Source organism: Aureococcus anophagefferens (genome assembly GCF_000186865.1).
Source record: "Aureococcus anophagefferens unplaced genomic scaffold AURANscaffold_9, whole genome shotgun sequence".
In the NCBI taxonomy this organism is placed as follows: Eukaryota; class Pelagophyceae; order Pelagomonadales; family Pelagomonadaceae; genus Aureococcus; species Aureococcus anophagefferens.
The window spans coordinates 1,034,411-1,052,215 of record NW_008705569.1 but is presented as its reverse complement, the minus strand read 5'-3'; the positions used below and the strand labels follow the sequence as shown (position 1 = coordinate 1,052,215).

At 71.9% G+C, this 17,805-nt stretch overlaps 5 protein-coding genes across 5 annotated transcripts; 2 read left to right on the top strand and 3 right to left on the bottom strand.

Moving 5' to 3' along the window:
* Positions 1–2,633: 2,633 nt before the first annotated feature.
* Positions 2,634–4,344, top strand: AURANDRAFT_4756 (hypothetical protein; the record flags this gene model as incomplete). The annotated part of the gene is made up of 4 exons (XM_009038613.1): positions 2,634–2,768; positions 3,321–3,503; positions 3,897–4,004; positions 4,204–4,344. Coding segments are annotated over 4 exons (567 nt in total), but the record flags the coding sequence as incomplete, so codon positions are not given.
* A 4,696-nt stretch (positions 4,345–9,040) lies between these two features.
* Positions 9,041–10,393, bottom strand: AURANDRAFT_26282 (hypothetical protein; the record flags this gene model as incomplete). The annotated part of the gene is made up of 1 exon (XM_009038719.1): positions 9,041–10,393. The coding sequence occupies one exon, from the start codon at positions 10,391–10,393 to the stop codon at positions 9,041–9,043; it is 1,353 nt and encodes a 450-aa protein (XP_009036967.1).
* Positions 10,394–10,596: 203 nt separating this feature from the next.
* On the top strand, positions 10,597–15,395 carry AURANDRAFT_64242 (hypothetical protein; the record flags this gene model as incomplete). Its single annotated transcript, XM_009038814.1, has 4 exons — positions 10,597–11,621; positions 11,703–12,609; positions 13,527–14,379; positions 14,518–15,395. 4 exons carry the CDS (start codon positions 10,597–10,599, stop codon positions 15,393–15,395), a joined length of 3,663 nt encoding a protein of 1,220 aa, XP_009037062.1.
* Positions 15,396–15,562: 167 nt separating this feature from the next.
* On the bottom strand, positions 15,563–16,126 carry AURANDRAFT_26480 (hypothetical protein; the record flags this gene model as incomplete). Its single annotated transcript, XM_009038718.1, has 1 exon — positions 15,563–16,126. A coding segment is annotated over one exon (564 nt), but the record flags the coding sequence as incomplete, so codon positions are not given.
* Positions 16,127–16,801: 675 nt separating this feature from the next.
* AURANDRAFT_26170 (hypothetical protein) lies at positions 16,802–17,530 on the bottom strand (the record flags this gene model as incomplete). The annotated part of the gene is made up of 1 exon (XM_009038717.1): positions 16,802–17,530. A coding segment is annotated over one exon (729 nt), but the record flags the coding sequence as incomplete, so codon positions are not given.
* Positions 17,531–17,805: the final 275 nt, after the last annotated feature.

The following is a 17,805-nucleotide window of genomic DNA, read 5'->3' as shown; positions in this document are numbered from 1 at the left end:
CCCTGGTGGCCCGTCCACCCGTCGGGCCGCGCCTTCGGCGCCCACCAGTAGACCGTCTGCGTGTCCGGCGCCTCGCCCTTCTCGACCTTGGACACGGCGAACTGGCCGATGGACACGCTGTCGACGTGGCCCTCGCGGCGGCTGACGTCCTCGGCCGTCGCCGACGTGATCTTGCCGACGAGGATCAGCTCCGCCGTCGACTCGCGCGCGTCCGCGGGAAGGTCCGGCACCGCGGCATTGGCGACGACCAGCGCCGCCAGCGCGGCCACGACGCGGCGCGCCATGCGGGAACGGCGGCACAAAGCTGCCTCTTGGCTTGCACACTGCGGCCAAAAGCTCGTTTGGGAATAATATTGTTGCAGGATTTAGAGAGTCCGCTCACAGGATTTCAGCGGAGTTGAAGCGCTCGCAGGATTTCAGGCGACGCGTGGGCGCGCCACAGCCCAGCGCCTCTCCCACGCCCAAGTCTTTGACGCTCTAGACGCTCTACGCTATGTTGCACGCGCGCCCCTAGCCGCGCGGCCCACAACGATCTCCGCTGCTGCGCTAGCGACGCACGCGAAGGCGGGAGGGGTTGGCGGGCTGCATCGCGTCCGAGGAGAGGGGCGCGGGGGGCAGCGAGGGGCTGCCCTGGTCCCTGCCCAACCCACCGGCCCATGTGTCGGGCCCGCGCAGCGGCAGAGATCGTTTGCGACCATCCCTCGTCGCTCAAGGGCCACGGCAGTCACGCCGAGTCCCAGCCCGGCACTCTCATCCGCGCGACGGACGTGCGCGCGCCTTCGGCGCGAGCGCGCACGTCCGTCGCGCCGCGGTCTCGAGTTCACCGCCTGCACGGCCAGCGCCGTCGCACCCCGCGCCGCGCGACGCACGTCGAGGCGACGCCATGCCCCCGAGCCGCGCGGCAGCCCGCCGGACCCCTCGTCCATCAGCTTCACCAAGGCCGGGCAGCCCTCGCTCGCCGCGACGAGGCCATGGAGCTGGCGCTCTGAAGCCGCCCCAGGGAGCCCCTACTCGCGCCGGGTCGGCCCCGCGCCGCCCGGGGGCCCAGGGCCGGCTGGGGGCGCCCCCTCGGGGGGGCGACGTGGAGCGTCGTCAAAGACTTGGGCGTGGGAGAGGCACTGGGCTGTGGCGCGCCCACGCGTCGCCTGAAATCCTGCGAGCGCTTCAACTCCGCTGAAATCCTGTGAGCGGACTCTCTAAATCCTGCAACAATATTATTCCAGCTCGTTTGGATCGTGCTGCATCATCCCTGCATCGACTGGATGCAGGGTGCAAGGCCGCCTTCGTTACAGAGTGGGCTGCCCGCCCGCGTCGGTTTGCGATGGCCGCGGCCTGAAAACGACGGACCATGGTGAAGGCGCACCCGGACGGGACGATCGTCGTCGAGTCCACGGGGAACCTCTGCGACTTCTTCCTGCTGCGGCCCAAGGAGCTCAGCGCCGAGGAGGCGTTGGAGCTCGCGAAGCGCAAGGAGCTGGCCAAGTACGGCCAGAAGCGGCGGCCCAGCGACGCCCCGGAGGAGGACAAGGTGACGATCGAATCCATCGACGCGAAGCCGCTCTACCGCACGCACCGCGCGGCGCCGCCGGACGTCGTCGAGGGGCCGAGCTTGGTGATCGTCACGCACGGCGACGAGACGCGGCTGACCGTCACGTCCAACGGCTGCGACGAGTACTACGGCGTGCGCCTGAGCGAAAAGCCCGAGGCCACGGTGCGCGTGACCGTGTCCGCGCGGTCGCCGCTCGTCGAGGTGCGGCCCTGCGAGTTCCGCGTGGAGCCGGACAAGTGGCGCGAGCTCGTGCAGGTCGCCGTGCTCTCGGTGACGGAGTCGCACGACGACCCGCGCGCCGCGGAGAACACGGCGACCGTGGCCATCCAACATTATTGCCACTCCGTGGACGTGCGCTTCAACAAGGTCATGCCCACGCTGCTCGTGAACTTCGTGGAGTCGACGTCGAAGAGCCTCATCGCGTTCGGCGCGGGCGGCTCCGGCCAGCGGGGCGAGCGGGGCCGCGCGACGTCGGAGAACTACTACCAGATGCGCTTCCCGAAGCACTGCGACGACGCCATGGCGCGCATGGCCGGCGTCGCCCAGCAGCTCGTGAAGCTCGCGTCGCCCGCGGAGTTCGGGCGAAAAAACGGGGGCCAACGGCCGACGGCCGTCGCCGCGGCCGTCGCGAAGACCTTCGGCTTCGCGGGCGACGCGTCGTCGGAGCCGTCGAACGCGCCCGCCGAGGAGGCCGCCCCAAAGGTCGACGAGGGCTACCCCATGTGGTACGACCTCTCCGAGTCCGTCGCGGACAACATCTCTTCGGACTCGGACATCGCGCCGGACCGCGACGCCGTGCGGCGCTGTGTGGAAACCAAATCTTCAACCCGCCTTCAATGTGAGCGTACGCGACAGTTTCGACGAAATCTCTTCGGCCGTGCTTCGAGAACTCGATGAGAGCAATCGATTCGTCCAAAAATCAGCCGAATCGACTTCGATTTGACCGAGCTAGAGAATTCTCAAGTTTGGCCCCGACGTCCCAGCTCACTGGTTGATTTGCACACAGGTGCGGCGCTACGCGGAGACGACGCTCTCCGCGCGCCACGGCGCGCGCAACGGCGGCAGCCCCGGCGACCACGACACGATCCTCCAGGTCGCCGCGGGCGGCCAGCACTCCATGGTGCTCTGCTACGACGGCCGCGTCTACGCGTGCGGCCTCAACGAGAACGGCCAGCTGGGCCTCGGCCGCGAGGGCGGCAGCGTCAACGGCCTCGAGCTCGTCAAGTTCGAGCTGCCGCCGCGCCACGTCTCCGCGGAGCTCTCCGACGACGCGTCGACGGTGTCCGAGTCGGTGGTGGAACAGCCCGTCTTCGAGTCGGCGTTCGACCGCCGCCGGAGCTCGCTGCGGCGGTCGTCGGCGGCGTCGACGGCCGTGGACGCCGCGGAGCTCGCGGCGAAGCTGAAGGCGAAGCTCGCCGAGGACGAGCGGGGCGAGGCGGGCCTGGGGGACGCGCGGCGCGGGTCAACGGGAGACGTCGACCATTCGAAGGCCGCGGCGCGGCGCGCGTCCTACATCGTCGACCGCCGCGGCAAGTCCGCGGCGGAGATCGAGGAGCTCGAGGCGCGCATCCTCGGCCGCGACGACGACGACGAGAAGCAGGAGACGCACGAGGACCATTTGGCGTTCACGCGGGAGGAGTTCCTCCGTAAAAAACAGCGCGAGCTCGACGCGGACCGCGCGGCGGCGGAGGCCGCCGTCGCCAAGGCGCGGGCGGACCTGAAGCGCCGGGACCAGATGCGCGAGGTCACGCGGGGCATCGACCTCTTCGAGCCGCGCATCAACGTGTCGTCCATCGCGTGCGGGTCCATGCACTCGGCCGCGCTGTCGAGCCTCGGCCACCTCTACACCTGGGGCAACGGTTCCATGGGCCAGCTCGGTTTAGGCGACCGCCAGTCGCGCTGCAAGCCCCAGCGGGTCAAGGGGCCCCTGGAGCGGGGGGCGGCCGTGCTCCTCGTCGACTGCGGGTCGTTGTTCACGGTGGCCTTCGGCGAAGTCACGGAGACGATGGCCAACGGCGCCGAGGTCACGGAGAACCGGCTCTTCAGCTGGGGCAACAACCGGGGCGGCGCCCTGGGGCTCGGCCACCAGCTCCGGCGCGTCCACGGCGCCGCGACGGTGTCCGTCGTCGAAGATCCCACGGAGGTCGAGGACATGCGGGGCGTCGACTTCCAGCAGGTCTCCTGCGGCGGCTTCCACAGCGCGTTGCTGGACGTCGCCGGGCGCGTGCTGACCTGCGGCGAGATCGCCCAGGTCGGGCGCAAGGGCGTCACGGACGCGTTCGCGGCCGTGCGGCTGCCGCGGCGGCGGAAGCTCGACGGCGCGCGGACGCGGGGCACGGTCCTCGAGTGCGGCGGGTCGCACACGGTCGTCCTCACGTCGACGAAGGAGGTCTTCACCTTCGGCGACAACTCCTACGGCCAGCTGGGCATCGGCTCCAAGGCCGCGCGCGCCCGTGTGGAAATCGACCACTGGTTTGGGTGGTCCTGACCAAACTTGAGAATTCTCTAGCTCGGTCACATCGAAGTCGATTCGGCTGATTTTTGGACGAATCGATGGCTCTCGTCGAGTTCTCGAAGCACGGCCGAAGAGGTTGCGTCGAAATTGTCGCGTATGCTCACATTGAAGTCGGGTTGAATATTTGAATTCCACGCAGGCGCGCGCGACGCCGACGCGCGTCGAGTCGCTCGCGGGCATGGACATCTGCTTCGTGGCCGCGGGCATGGCCGCGTCCGGCGCCCTGACCGTGTCCGGCGCCGTCTACATGTGGGGCCAGCAGTCCTGCGGCCAGCTCGGCGACGCGCGGCCCGCGTCCGTCGCCGAGGACATCGTGATCCCCGCGCTCGTGTCCATCCCGAGCCACTGCCGCTGCCGCCAGCTCGCGCTCGGCGACGCGCACTCGCTCGCGGTGACGGAGTTCGCCATGGCGGGCACGCGGCGGAGCCGCGCGGCCGTCGACGCGTTCCGCTCGGACGTCAAGGCGCACTTCACGGTGGCCTGGGCCATGACGCTCCACCTCCGCGCGAAGAAGCCGACGCAGGTCACGAAGAACGTCGGCGCGCTCTACCGCCAGAAGACGGCGCCCCTCGAGGAGCAGGTCGAGAGCCACCGCCACATCAAGGTCGACCCCTTCCTCATCGGCCAGTGGCGCACCGCGCAGAAGCTCTCCAAGCTCTACCGCGAGATCGAGCGCGACGAGATCCTGAGCCACCGCACGCGGACGAAGATCCTCGCCGCCCAGCGCACGCTGCGCCTCCAGAGCGTGCTGAACGCGTTCCCGCCGGAGACGCGGCGCCTGAAGCTCGAGCGCGCGCGGTGGCGCGACGAGCACAAGACGCCCCTCGTGCGCGCCGAGAGCCTCCTCGAGCCGGAGACGCCGCGCCAGTTCGCGTCGACGCTGCGCCGGCGCAAGGAGCAAGGGTCGCTGGTCCGCAACAAGGAGGCGGCGCGCGCGCGCGCGTCGAAGCGCTCCACGAAGAGTCCGTCGCCGCCGCCGCCGCTCAAGAAGGAGCCGACGAAGCGGACCCTCGCCGCGAAGGCGGCGAAGCCCGCGCGCAAGCACGCCGCGCGGCCGTCCCAGTTCGGCGACCTCGACCGCACGAACGAGTTCGGCGTCTACGACCCCGTCGTCGAGCCCGAGCCGCTGGAAGAAGAGGACGAGGAGGAGACCGTCGCGTCGAAGGCGTCCAAAATGTCCGCGTCGACGGCGCGGAGCCACCACAGCGCCTTCGACACGGCGCGCCGCGAGCACGACGCCGACCTGGCGAAGCTCCGCAAGGCCGCGCGCGAGCAGATCCACGCGGCGTCCGTGCCGACGATCGACGACGAGTTCCACGCGGTCAAGCTCGCGCAGCACCGTTTGGCCAAGAGCCGCCACGCCATGCGGGGCCACAAGAAGGACGGCACGCGCGACGACTCCCACAAGGTCAACGCCATGGAGGCCATCGTGCGCAAGCGGCGCGACCTGGGCCAGGTCGCGCTCCGGTGCAACATGAGGAAGATCATCGACCTATGTTCGGCGCGCGGCGCCGTGCGGCTCCGGGCGACGGGCAGCATCATGTGCGCGGCCTTCGACATCGACCTGTGCTTCCACGTCGAGGGGCTCATGCGCGCGCACCGCCTCTGGGCGCGGCGGAAGCGCAAGGACCGGCTGCGCAAGAAGGCCTTCCGCATCCAGACCATGAACGAGTCGGCGCTGCGGAAGTACCGGGCCATCTCGCGGGGCCAGGACCCGCGCGAGAGCGACGAGGAGGACGAGTCCGACGACGAGTCCGGCGACGATTGCCTCCCGGACATGCGGACGCACCGCCACCTCCAGAACATCGCCGAGGCCGACGTGTCCGACGAGGAGGCGGAGGAGGAGGAGCCGCCGCCGGCGCCGTCGCCGCCGAAGCGGAAGAAGCGGCCCCTCGCGCTCTGGGAGATCGCCAAAAAGCGCGCGGAGAAGGTGAGAGCGACGGCGAATCTGAAGGCCACGGTGTCGGACATGCGCGTCTTCGGCTGCATCGTCGACAGCCAGCACACGGAGGACATCACGCTGCGCACGCGCGAGCGCACGGTGACGCGCGTCGGCGAGACGTTCATCGACCGGAGCGTCGCCGCGCGGTTGAAGGAGCGGCGGCCGTCGGAGGTCGACATCTCCGAGGACGTGGACCTGGACGCCCTGCTCGCGAGCGTCGACGACCGGCAGCGCGCGCTCGAGGAGGACGCCGACGGCCCGCGGCGCCGGAGCCGGCCCGCGAGCGCGGCCGCGGCGCGCGGCGACGGCGCCGGCGGCGCCGCGAGCCCGCTCCGGCGCGGCTTCCGGCGGCCCCAGTCGGCGCCCGCGAGCTCGCGGGCCTCGAAGCAGCGCCAGGCGAACGCCGCGCTCACGCACGCGAACCGGCGCCACGAGGAGAGCGACGCGCCCAAGGCGCCGCGCCTCGGCCGCGACGTCGCACGCCGCGCGTACTGCCGGCCGCCGCGGCCCGCGAAGGCGCCGTCGCCCCGGCCGGGCCCGCGGCCCGCGTCGCCGCGGCGCACGGTCTGCGAGAAGACGCGCAAGCCCGCCGTCCCCGCGCGGCGGCCGTCGTCGGGCGAGACGGCCGAGGCGCCGGCGCCGCGGACGGACCCGGAGCCGACGTCGGCGATTCTCGAGGTGCCCGCGCGCGACTTCCCGGCGCCGACGACCTTCGGGCCGGACGTCGACGTCGACGCCATCCCCGAGGTGGCCGCGCCGCGGGCGGAGAAGGACGACGGGCGCCGCGTCTACCGCGGGTCGCCGAAGCGTCGGCGGAGCCCGCGGCCCGCGCGGTCCGCGCCGCCCTTCCCGACGCGCCTCGGCGACGGCACGATCGCGGCCATGGCCGCCGCCGTCGCCGCCGCGGCCGTGCCCCCCGTCGGCCGGCGCTACGGCGCGAAATCGCAGGACCGGCGGCCGCCGTCCGCGCGCGAGCGGCAAAAGGTCACGCGCGAGGAGCGCTTCAAGCGCTACCTCGAGCTCAACAAGTTCAAGGACGAGGCCTTCGTCGTGCCCGAGCCCGTGCGGTCGTCGCCGCGCCGCGGCGGCTCGCCGCGGCGGCCCATCTCCGCGCCGTGCCGCCGGAGCGGCCGCCGGCCCGCGTCGGGCCGGTCCATGGCGTCCATGGACCCGGGCGCCGTGAGCTTCCTCTGGGTGCCGTCGCGCGCGCCGCCCGGCGCGGCGCCGCCGGCGGACGACGCCGTCTCCGCCGACAAGGGCGGCGGCGAGCCGCCGCTCCGGCCCGAGTCCGCGGCCACGGAGCCCGCGGCGCCGTCGCCCGAGGGGCCGGGCCGGCCCGCGTCGGCGCGGACCTACGAGAACTACGGCGACCGCGACGGCCGCGACGACGACGACCGGGCGCAGCGGCGGTCGCGGCCGCGGAGCGCCAACTTCGCGCGGCAGCAGCGCGCGTCCGCCGCGTCCGCGCGATTGTACCAGCGCGTCCGGCCCAAGAGCGCCGCCGTCGTCCGCGTCTCCGAGCCCGCGCGGGACGACGACTACGACGCCGTCGCCGACGCGATCTGGCACGACGACCCGGGCTCCGACGACGACGAGGACATCCCGTCGTGGGTGTAAGGGCTCGATTTGAAATCGACCCCCCCAGGCGCGTCAGTTCCGGGCCCCGCGGCTCCTGGGACGCACCCCACCGGTAGGGCGCGACCCCCGGGGGTCTGAGGAGTCGCTCCGTGCGCTTGTCCCGTTTTTTTGCTTCGTGTCCCGTACTCGTCCTGCCGCTCTACCCGGGTCCGTGGTCGAACCATCGTTTATCCCCGGCAGGACGTCGAGTACCTGGATTAGTTAGGCGCTCGAAGCTGCTATGGCAGCTGATGGAATCTCCACCTTAGAGGGCCCCGTGCTCCTCGAATATGCAGCGACGTGCAACGATCCCAGCGGCTTTGAGGGTCCGCAAACATGTGGGTGAGGCACATGAAAAGACGCGACATCCGGACGATTGCGAGGTGGCGCAAACGGGCAGCCTCAGGGGGTGGAATGGGGCGCGGCAGCTTCCCCCGACCCGAATTTCGGTCGCCTTCCTTCGAGTCACAGAGCGTCGGGAATCGTTCGTCATGAGGGCGATCAGATGCCCTCGCGGCAGCCCTTCGGCTCGAGCCGATTTGATCGAGATCACCTCACCGGCTCCGGGAGGCGCGCGGCGCCGCGGGTGACACGGCGCTCACTGCGCAATGCATGCGGCGTTCGGGCCGCGGCAACCTTGACAGGCCACTCGGGAGGGACATTCCAGGCGGTGTTTACTCGAGATGCCGCGGCCCGCTCGAGCCCTGGAACTAAGTTGGGCCTCTCGTCGGTCGCCCCCCACCATTAACGGCCGTTCTCGTCATCCACGGGCTGCCCCGACGCGAACTAAGTTGCTCGCCTTCGACCGATGGTCTTTCCCGAGCGACTCGCACCCGGGCCCGAGGCGCGGCAAGGTCCACAGACCGAGCGCCGCGCCAAGTCCTGGAACCGCTGCATCGGCTAGCGAAAGACGCGTTTTAGCCCAGATCTGACAAAACGAGGAAAGCCTCCAGGGGGGGCTGATCTCAGATCAAGCCTAAGTGCGGCGTGGTTTTAGTAGTCGCCATCATCATCATCCCGAATTTGCCGAAACTGCTCGGGCACTTCCGGCTCCGCGGCCTCACCTTCCTCGACACGCACGGCAAGGTCCGCCCCTACATCAAACCCTACTGCGAGCGGCACTGGCGCCTGCGCCAGGACGCCGCCGTCCACTGGCGCCTCCCGCGCCTGTGAGACCCCTCTGAGCCTCCCGTCCCCCGCGGTTCCTCCCGGGCCCCCTACGTTTAGAGACGCGTCAAGGAGATTTGTGGAGTCGAGTCGACGAGTAGTCTTGCCCCGTAGTGTAGTGCTCAAGTGTCCATCACGGGCAGCGCTAGCTCGCCACGCCCCGGGGGGGTTGCCGCATAGCATGACGAGGGCGAAGGCGCCGCTGTGGTTGCCCTCAGTTAAAATAAAAATACACTGTGGCACGCAAAACTTACAGGATCGTCGCCTCCGCGACCGCGGGCTCCGTGAGTCGCGCGGCCTCGCCGACGGGGCCCCGGGCCGCCTGCCGCCGCTGCTCCGATCCGACGGCGATGAACACGAGGGCCGCGAAGACCAGCGCGAGGCAGAGGACGCCGTTCGCGAGGACGCGCTCGCTGGACAGGCCCTCGACGCCGTAGATCAGCGCGATGCCGCCGGTCTGCGCCGCGACGTTCAAAGCGCCCGCGACGGTGGACTCCGAGGCTGGGTACGACAGCTCGACGCCCCACTCGAAGCCGGCCGACGTGATCGTCGAGAGCAAAAAGCCCAGGATGGACACGAGAATACAAATATCCGTGATCGCCGACGTGCCACTGTCGAGCGCGATGCCGGCCATGACAACCGCGCCCGCCGCGGCCATGGCGACGTTCAGCCCGCGGAACCGCTTCACGACCATGAAATCCAGGATCGCGCCGCCGCCCAGCGCGCCCGGCAGCCCCGCGGAAATGAACGCGCCGCCGACGACGGAGACGCCGTGCGTCGAGAGGTCCGGGAGCAGCACCTCGAGGTCCGTGGACAGCGCGTATAAGACGCCGACGGCCGCGCCGTAGCCCAGACTCAACAAGCTCACGCCGGCGCCGGTCACCGGCGACAGGTACAAGTCCGCGCAGTTGCGGCAGAAGGCCTTGAACGTCGGCGCGGCCGTCTCGTCGCGCTTCGCCGCGAGCGCCGACGGCGGTCGCGCGGGCGCCTCCGGGATCGCGACGACGACCAGGGCCAAGGCCGCGATGGTGCAATAAAAAGTCCCCTCGAGCAGCACGTTCATGCCGTCGCCGTTCGTGCCCGTGACGACGTCCGGCACCAAATAGTAGGCCACCGCGGGGCCGAGCTGGTTCGCGAAGACGCCGATGCCCGTCGCGAGCCCCCACTCCGCCTCCGGGAACCAGAGCGCCGCGATGCGCGGCGGCGCGCCCAGGCTGAAGCCCTGGGCCATGGCGCAGACCGTCTGGCCGAGGAACACGAGCGCGAACGAGTGCGACGCGCACGAGCCCCAGCGCATCGCGGCGCCCGCGCAGTTCATGGCCGCGCTGATGCGCAAGCCCCGCTGGAGCGACCGCGCGTCCTTTTCGATGAAGAAGGAGCAGGGCAGGAACACCAACGGATAGATCGCCATGTAGATCATGCTCAACCAGTCGACGTCGTCGCCGGAGACGGCGTAGTAGCTCGCCGTCGCCGACCGCACCGGCGCGAACTCGATCCACATGAAGTTATTTAAGCCACTCAGAAAGCTGAAGGCGAAGAGCACGGGCCAGCGCGTCGCCGTCGGGCCCACGCCCGTCTCGGGCTCCGCATCCGCTGCGGCCATGCTAGCGCGAGGTCCTTAAGCTGTCACGGGATCCGCACTCCCAGCCATGCCCATCAATCACGGCACGGTCGTGGGCAGCATCCAAGATGTTGATCATCGCAGCCGACATTGCTTGTGGCAGAGCATGGAGTGAGTGAGCCCTCGCTTGCATGAGAGCCATAGCGCGTGAGTGATTCCTCGCTTGCATGAGAGCCATAGCCTTCATGCTCCTGCGCGCGGCGGCGTTCGCGCCGATCACGCGCCACGCCCGCAAGCGCCTGCAATCGACCGCATCCAGCGACGACCCCTTCGCCGCGCTCGGCCGGCGCGCCGTCGACGTCGTCGCCGCGGACGGCGCCGCGCGGCTCTACGTGGTCCCGACGCCCCTCGGCGAGGTCGCGGACCTCACGTTCCGCGCCGTCGCCGCGCTCGCGCGCGCCGACGTCGTCGCCTGCGAGGACACGCGGCGCGCGGGCGATCTGTTCGCGCGGCTCGGCATCGACCGCGCGTCGCGCGGCGCGTTCGTGCGCCACGACCTCCAGACCGCCGGCGCGTCGGCGCCGCGGCTCGTCGACGCCATGCTCCGGGGCGACGTCGTCGCGCTCGTGAGCGACGCGGGCACGCCGGCCGTGTCGGACCCGGGCGCTCTGCTCGTGAGGGAGGCCGCGGCCCGCGGCGTCGTCGTGCGGGCCCTGCCGGGCGCCTGCGCCGCGACGACGGCGCTGAGCGCCTCGGGCTTCGATTCGACCAACGGCTTCATCTTCCGCGGCTTCGTCGACGGGCGGGGCCGGAGCGCGGCGCGGCGGCGGTCGCTGGCCGCGGCGCTCGCGTCCGCGGACGACGCGCCCACGGTGCTCTACGAGTCGCCGAAGCGCGTGCGGTCCCTCGTGGCGGCGCTCGACGACCTCGACGGCGGGACGTCGCAACGGCCGCTCGTGGTCGCGCGCGAGCTCACGAAGACGCACGAGGAGCTGTGGCGGGGCGTTCTCGGCGACGCGGCCGCGTGGATCGACGGCGGCGGCGCCGGCGCGGCGGCGGCGGGCGGCGACCCCCGCGGCGAGTTCACGCTCGTGCTCGACGCGCGGCCCGCGGCGCCGGGCGACGCGGACGACCTCGACGCGGCCGCGGTCGCCCTCGTCGCGGACCTCCGGGGCAAGGGGCTCTCCGCGGCCGCCGCCGCCAAGGCCGCCGCCGCCCAGCTCGGCCTGCGCAAGTCGCGCGTCTACCAGCTCGCCCTCGACGCCGAGGGGTCGCCCTAACTACAACGTTGCCTTCAGTGAAGACCGAAACCGCCGACTGTTAGTTGTTGAACTCTCCCAGCGCGCTCGAGGTGGCGGCCGGGATCCCGGTCCAGCCCCGGGATGCCGGGCGTCTGGCTCCTCGACGAGACCTATGACTACGACGCCGCGTCGCAGAATTTCGCGACGCACGCCGCCGAGGCGCGGCGCCAGGAGTCGGGCAGCGCGCCCGGCATCCGGGTGACGGTGACGACGACGCCCGGGTCGCCGAAGCGCCCGCGGGCCCGCGGCGGCCCGGCGTCGCCGACGAGCGACTCGAGCTCCTTCGCCGCGCCGGGCTCGCCCCCGAAGAAGGCCACGGCGAGCGAGGGCCCGCCGCGGCGGCGGCGGCCCGCGGACGACAGCCCGCAGTCGACGTCGCGCGACTTCGCCAAACTCGACACGGCCGTGGACCCGACGACGAAAGCCCTGGGGCGGCGCTGGGACCCCCACGCCCACGCCCGGCCCCACACGTCCGACGGCTACGAGCGGCGCCGCGCGCTCAACGCGGGCGACGTGCAGCTGAAGCTGCGCCCCGAGACGGCCGTCGCCGGCGTCGGCGGCCGCCGGCGCATCGAGGTCGCGCGGCCGCGGTTCCGCCCGCCGCGCCTCGCGGAGCAGGACCGGCCGCCCGTCGCCGTCGCGCCGGCCTGGGCCGAGTACGTCGAGCCGCCGCGCGAGCACCCGGGCCACGGCGCGGCCGCCGAGGCGCGGGCCGCGGCGCGCGCGCGCGCCGACGCGCTCCAGTCCCAGTGGCTCGCGAACCTGCCGCGCCACCTGCCGACGTCGAACCACTGGCGCAAGGCCAGCGCCCTCGACGACCCGACGAGCGGCGTCTTCTGGTCCGGGTCCCTCCACACGCCCGCGGTCCGCGCGTTCATGACGCCCACCGTCGTCCACCGGACGCGGTCCAACGCGCTCCGCAAGGTGCGCTTCCCCGTGCGCACGGCCCTCTACGACGTCCACCCCGTCGAGAACCGCCCGCGGCCCCACACGGCGCCCAAGTACCTCTGATAGAGTACACGCGCCGCGCGGGGCTAGAGTTCCGGCCTTACGAAGCCCCGGTTGACCAGCATATTGCCGACGGCGAGGCAGTTCGCCTCGTCGATGCCTTGAAATTCCGGAGCGGCGCCCTCGCCCTTGAGGCTTTCCTTGTGCGCCTTGATGACGGAGTCCATCGCGGTCTCGCCGCCGGAGGCCCGCGCGTTCGGGTCCGCGCCGTGCTCGAACAGCAGCGCGACGAGGTCCCGCGCGCAGCGAAGCGACGCGATGAAGAGCGGCGTCGAGCCGTCCTCGAGCGCCGTGTTGGCGTCGGCGCCGTGCTCGAGGAGCGTCGTCGCGGCTTCGAGTTGTTCGCTGATGACGGCCTGGAAGAGCGGCGTGAGGTTATGGGCGCCGCGGTCGATGGCCGCGCCGGCCTCGAGCAGCAGCTCGACGCACGCCATCTCACCCGTCCCCGCCGCGCCGTGGAGCGGCGAAAACTCCGGGAGCGCCGTCTCCTCCGAGCACGCGAGGTTCGGATCGGCGCCGTCGGCGAGGAGCGCGCGGACCCGCTCCGTGTCTCCCTGAATCGCGGCGCTCACCAGGGGCGGGCACGCCACGGAGATGTTTTCGAAGACGTGCTCCAAGTCCACCCTTTGGAAGTGCTCTCGAACATAAGGTACATCGTCGTCGCCGCGGATTAGCGGAACGAGACATACGAGCACACAGCGAGCCATCCAAGCACTGCAGGGGAAAACGAGCGCACTGTGAGCCATCACTGCAGCGAGCGTGAGGACCTCTCTCTCTAGCGCATTGCGACGCGCTCGAGCTGCAAGGTTGGCTTCACACAAAACCGTGCTTGAAGGCGGCGCCCTGGCACGATGGAGCCCATGTAGAGTCTAGACATGAGCTGCTTCGCGTCCGTGTCCATGGACGACGCCCGCACGCGCCTGCCCGGCCCGCTCTTCGAGGCCATGCTCCTGCTGCGCCACGCCGGCCGCGCGGACATGGCGTCGCGGCGCTTCGAGGCCTGGGCGGCGGCGACGGCCGACCTGCCCCTCGACGGCGTCTGCCTCTACCTCAACTCCTGGCTGGCCATGTACGACGTCACGGTCGTGCGCGGCCGGCGGCGCGGCGAGGCGCGCCGCGACGGCGCATCCTGGCGCAGGGCCGAGGGCGGCGCGGGCTTTTCGCGCGCGGCGGCGGCCGTCGCGAAAGCGGCCGCGGCGTCGCTCGCGGGCGCGGGAGGCGACGTGCGGGCGCGGGAGGTCGTCCTAGTCTACGCGCGCCTCGAGCGGCGCCGCGAGCGCTACGCGGCGGCCCGAGAGGCCTTCGCGTGGCTCGCGCGCGTCGACGGCGGAGGCGACGGCGCGGCGCACGGCGCGGCCGCGGCGCTCTGCGCGTACCACTGCGGCGACTACGCCGGCGCCATCGCGCTCGCCGGCGCCGACGCGGCCCTCGCGCACCGCTTCTACCTCTTCCACGCGTCGGCCGCGCCCGAGGGCCTCGCGCTCCGGAGGCGAGCCGCGGAGACCGCGGCCGCGAAGCTCCGGCGAACGCTCCGGTCCGCCTACGACGACGTGCGCGTCGACGACGGCCAGGTCGTCCTCGCCTGGCTGCGCTCGCCGGGCCTCGGCGTCCTGGGACCCAACCCGGTCATCTTCGACGACGCGGCGATCCACTGCGGCCGCCGCGGCGAAGGACGGGGCGCGACAAGGGTGCGAAATTCCCAACTTCTATCTCGGCCGCGTTCCATTCGTTTCGGCTGATTTCGGGACGAGCGATCATCTCTTGGAGTGCTCTCGAAGTGTGGATCTTTTCTTTGGAACGCGCGCGGGCGGACCACGCGCGTTGAAGCGACGTTGCATCACCCTGTTTCCCGCCCAGGCGAAGGCGACCCGTTCGCGCCGGGCTGCGACGGCGACAAGGTCGACCCCCGCGACTACGCGCCGGAGCGAGCGGCGCCGGAACCGGTGATCCTCGTCCCCGCGTCGAAGCCGGGCAACTACTACCACTGCCTCCTCGAGTTCCTCGCGCGCGTGGCCCGCGCGGCCTCGGCGGGCGTGCTCCCGCGCGGCGCGACGCTCCTCGTGCCCGCGAACCAGTGCCTCGCGCTCTACGCCGAGGCCCTGGCGCTGCTGCGCGTCGAGCGCTGGCGGCCCGTGGACCTGACGAAGGCCCTCGCGCTGCCCGCGGGGGCCTGGGTCCTCGACGGCGCGACGGTCGCGCGGACGGAGTCGCGCGGTTTGGACGCCGGCGCGTGCGACGCGCCGCGGTCCCTCTGGGACTTCTACACGCCGCCGCGGTCCGCGCCGCGGGCGCTCCGGGCGGCGCTCGCGCGGCCGACGGCGCCGACGACGGCGATCCTCGTGCTCCGGCGCGGCGACCGCGCGTTCGCCGACGGAGCGGCGCTCCTCGCGGCGCTCGAGGCCGCGGCGCCGCGGTACACCTGGGTCGCCTTCGACGACGCGCCGCGGAGCCTCGCGGCGCAGATCGCGCTCTTCGGCGCCGCGGGGCTCGTCGTCGGCGCGCACGGCGCGGGCCTCGCGAACCTCGTCTTCGCCGCGGAGGGCTGCCGCGTCCTCGAGTTCCCCGTCGTTGGTCGAGCGAACCGGACCTACGAGTGGCTCGCGCGCGCGCTCGGCCACGCCTACGCCGCCGCGGACGCGGAGGCGACCTTCACGGGCGCGCTCGACCTCGACGACGCCGCGGTGGCCGACGCGGCCGCGAAGGTTCGCGGGTTGACGGACGGATCCTTGAGGTAAACAGTGAGGTAAGCGAGACCTCAATATTCAAAGGTCTGACTTGGGCCTACCCGTGCCCGCACGCGCTGTCGTTCGATGGCCGGACCGCGGCTGCAGGGTGCGAGGTCGGCGTCGACGGCGCGACGGAGGATGCTCTCCAGCACGCTATTGGTCCCGGGCTAACCGTGTTACCCGCCCTGGCGCAGCGCCTGGGCGATGGGGACGAACTCCGGGTCGTCCGGGTCGACGAAGCCGTGGCGCATGGCGAAGTCGAGCATGACGAGCGCGGAGTTGGGCTTCCATTTGAAGAGCTCGTCGCGGAGCGAGTCGACGGCCTCGTCTACGGGCACGAGGCGGAACTCGTCGACCTCGCCGTCGCCGTTCATGGGCACGAGCTCCCGGGGCAGCCTCAGGTCGAAGACGACGAGCGTCTTCGCCGAGAGGCCCCGCTTCGCCGCGTACTTGTAGGACACGCAGCCCGCGGGCCTCAGGTCGCGGTCGAGCACGGCCCGGGGGATCGACGCCTCCTCCTCGGCCTCCTTCTTCGCGTTCTCGAGCAGCGTCAGCTCCGCCGGGAGCCCGCCCGCGGCGATCTGGTCGTAGAGGCCCGCGTACGTCGGCTTCGACAGCGCGCGCGTCGCGACCCAGACGGCCGCGGGCCGCCCGTCGTCGCCGGCGACGTAGCCGGACACGTGGCAGCCGTAGGACACGACGCCAAAGGCGACGACGGCCGCGCGCTCCATGCGGAGCAGCGGCGGCGCCGCGAGGCCTCGACCCGACGGCCGCACGTCCTGCAGCTCGCCCCGGAGCTTCGCGCGCGGCACGAACGCGATGGCCTCCGACGCGCCGCGCTCCGCTAGGAGCTCGCTGTCGGCGACCAAAGCCTCGACGAGCGCCGCGACGACGCGCGTCCGGTCGCCCACGGAATCCGCGTTCGGCGCCAGGACGACGGCCTTCGACGCCACGTCGTCGTCGCCGTCCACCGACGCCGTGTAGGGCAGCGGGTTCGGCCCGACCTCGACGGCGTTGCTCAGCCCCAGGCCCTTCAACTTGCGCAGCAACTCTCCCGACACCGCCCCGACCGGCTCGCCGCCGCAGAGCACGGGCGCGTAGCGCGCGGCGTCGTAGTAGTTGCACCGCTCGACGACGCGGAGCAGGCCGCCCGTCTCCAACGGCGCCCAGCCGGCGTCCCGGCGCCGCGCGTCGCACTCCTCCTGCGTCTCGTCGACGAGGCACAACGACGCGACGTCCTCCTCGACGGCCGACCCGCCGGACGCGAGTCGTTTCGGGAGCGCGTCCGCGACGCGCACCGCGCCGCGCCGCGCGGCCTTCGTCGACGCCCGCTCGAAGGCCGCCGGCGCCGCGTAGCGCCGCCGCGCGCGCTCGCCGCGGACCGCGCGCCGCGACGCGCCGAGCACGTCGTCCTCGACTTTGTCCAAGAACGCGCAGATCTCGTCGAACGTCTCGAGCTCGGACCGCGCGTTGTCGACGCGCAGCACGGCGCAGGACTCGGAGAACATGGCCAATATGTCGTCGACGGCCGCGTCGTGGTCCGCGAGCCGCCGCCGCAGCACTTCTTCCGTGTCGTCCGTGCGCCACACCAGCCGCGGCTCGACGTCCTCCGGCGGCGGCGCGTATTTGGGGTGGTAGACCGTGCCCGTCGCCGAGTCCGTGCACCGCCCGAGCACGAAGTCGACGGCGAGGTCGTCGGGCCGGTCGAGCACGACGATGGCGTCGGGTGTGAGGAGGTACGCGTCGTCGCCCATGGGTGGCCCGTCGAAGGGCAGGTCCGCGGGCACCTGCAGCGGCGGCGATTTGATCATGCGCGCCGCCTGCGCCGCCGTCCGCGGGAAGCCGTCTAACAGCCAGCCGCAGGCGACGGCGTCGCGCCGCGACACGCGCTCCGCGACGACGGAGAGCGCGAGCTCGTCGGGCAGGAGCCGCCCGCTTCGCATCGCGTCGGCCACGGCGTCGTCGCCGCCGCCGCCGACGCGCGCGCGGCTCCGTAATAAGTTGCCCAACCCGACCTGGGCAACCCGATAAGCCGTGCAGAGCATGGGCGCGATCGTGCCCTTGCCCGAGGCCGGCTTGCCGAGGAGCACGACCTTGAGGCCACTCGCGCCGCCGGGGCCCCGCGCGGCGGACCGCCGCCGCATCTGCGCCTCGGCGGCGTAGCGCCGCTCCGCGGCCGACGCGTAGGTGAAGTCGTAGGGCGTTCGCGTCTTGGCGCGCGCGGCGAGTGTCGTCGTTTTGCGCCGCGGCGGTGTCACGAGCGCCGAGGCGACCGCGAGGATGAGGGCGGCGATTGTGCGCGGCATCGCACGCATCGATGCGCGGACCGACGCTGCACCTGCTTGCGCGTCGGAAGCGAGATGCGCCTTGGATCGCGCGCGGCAGGCACCGTCGACAGAGAGCGCTTTTGATCGGCCCA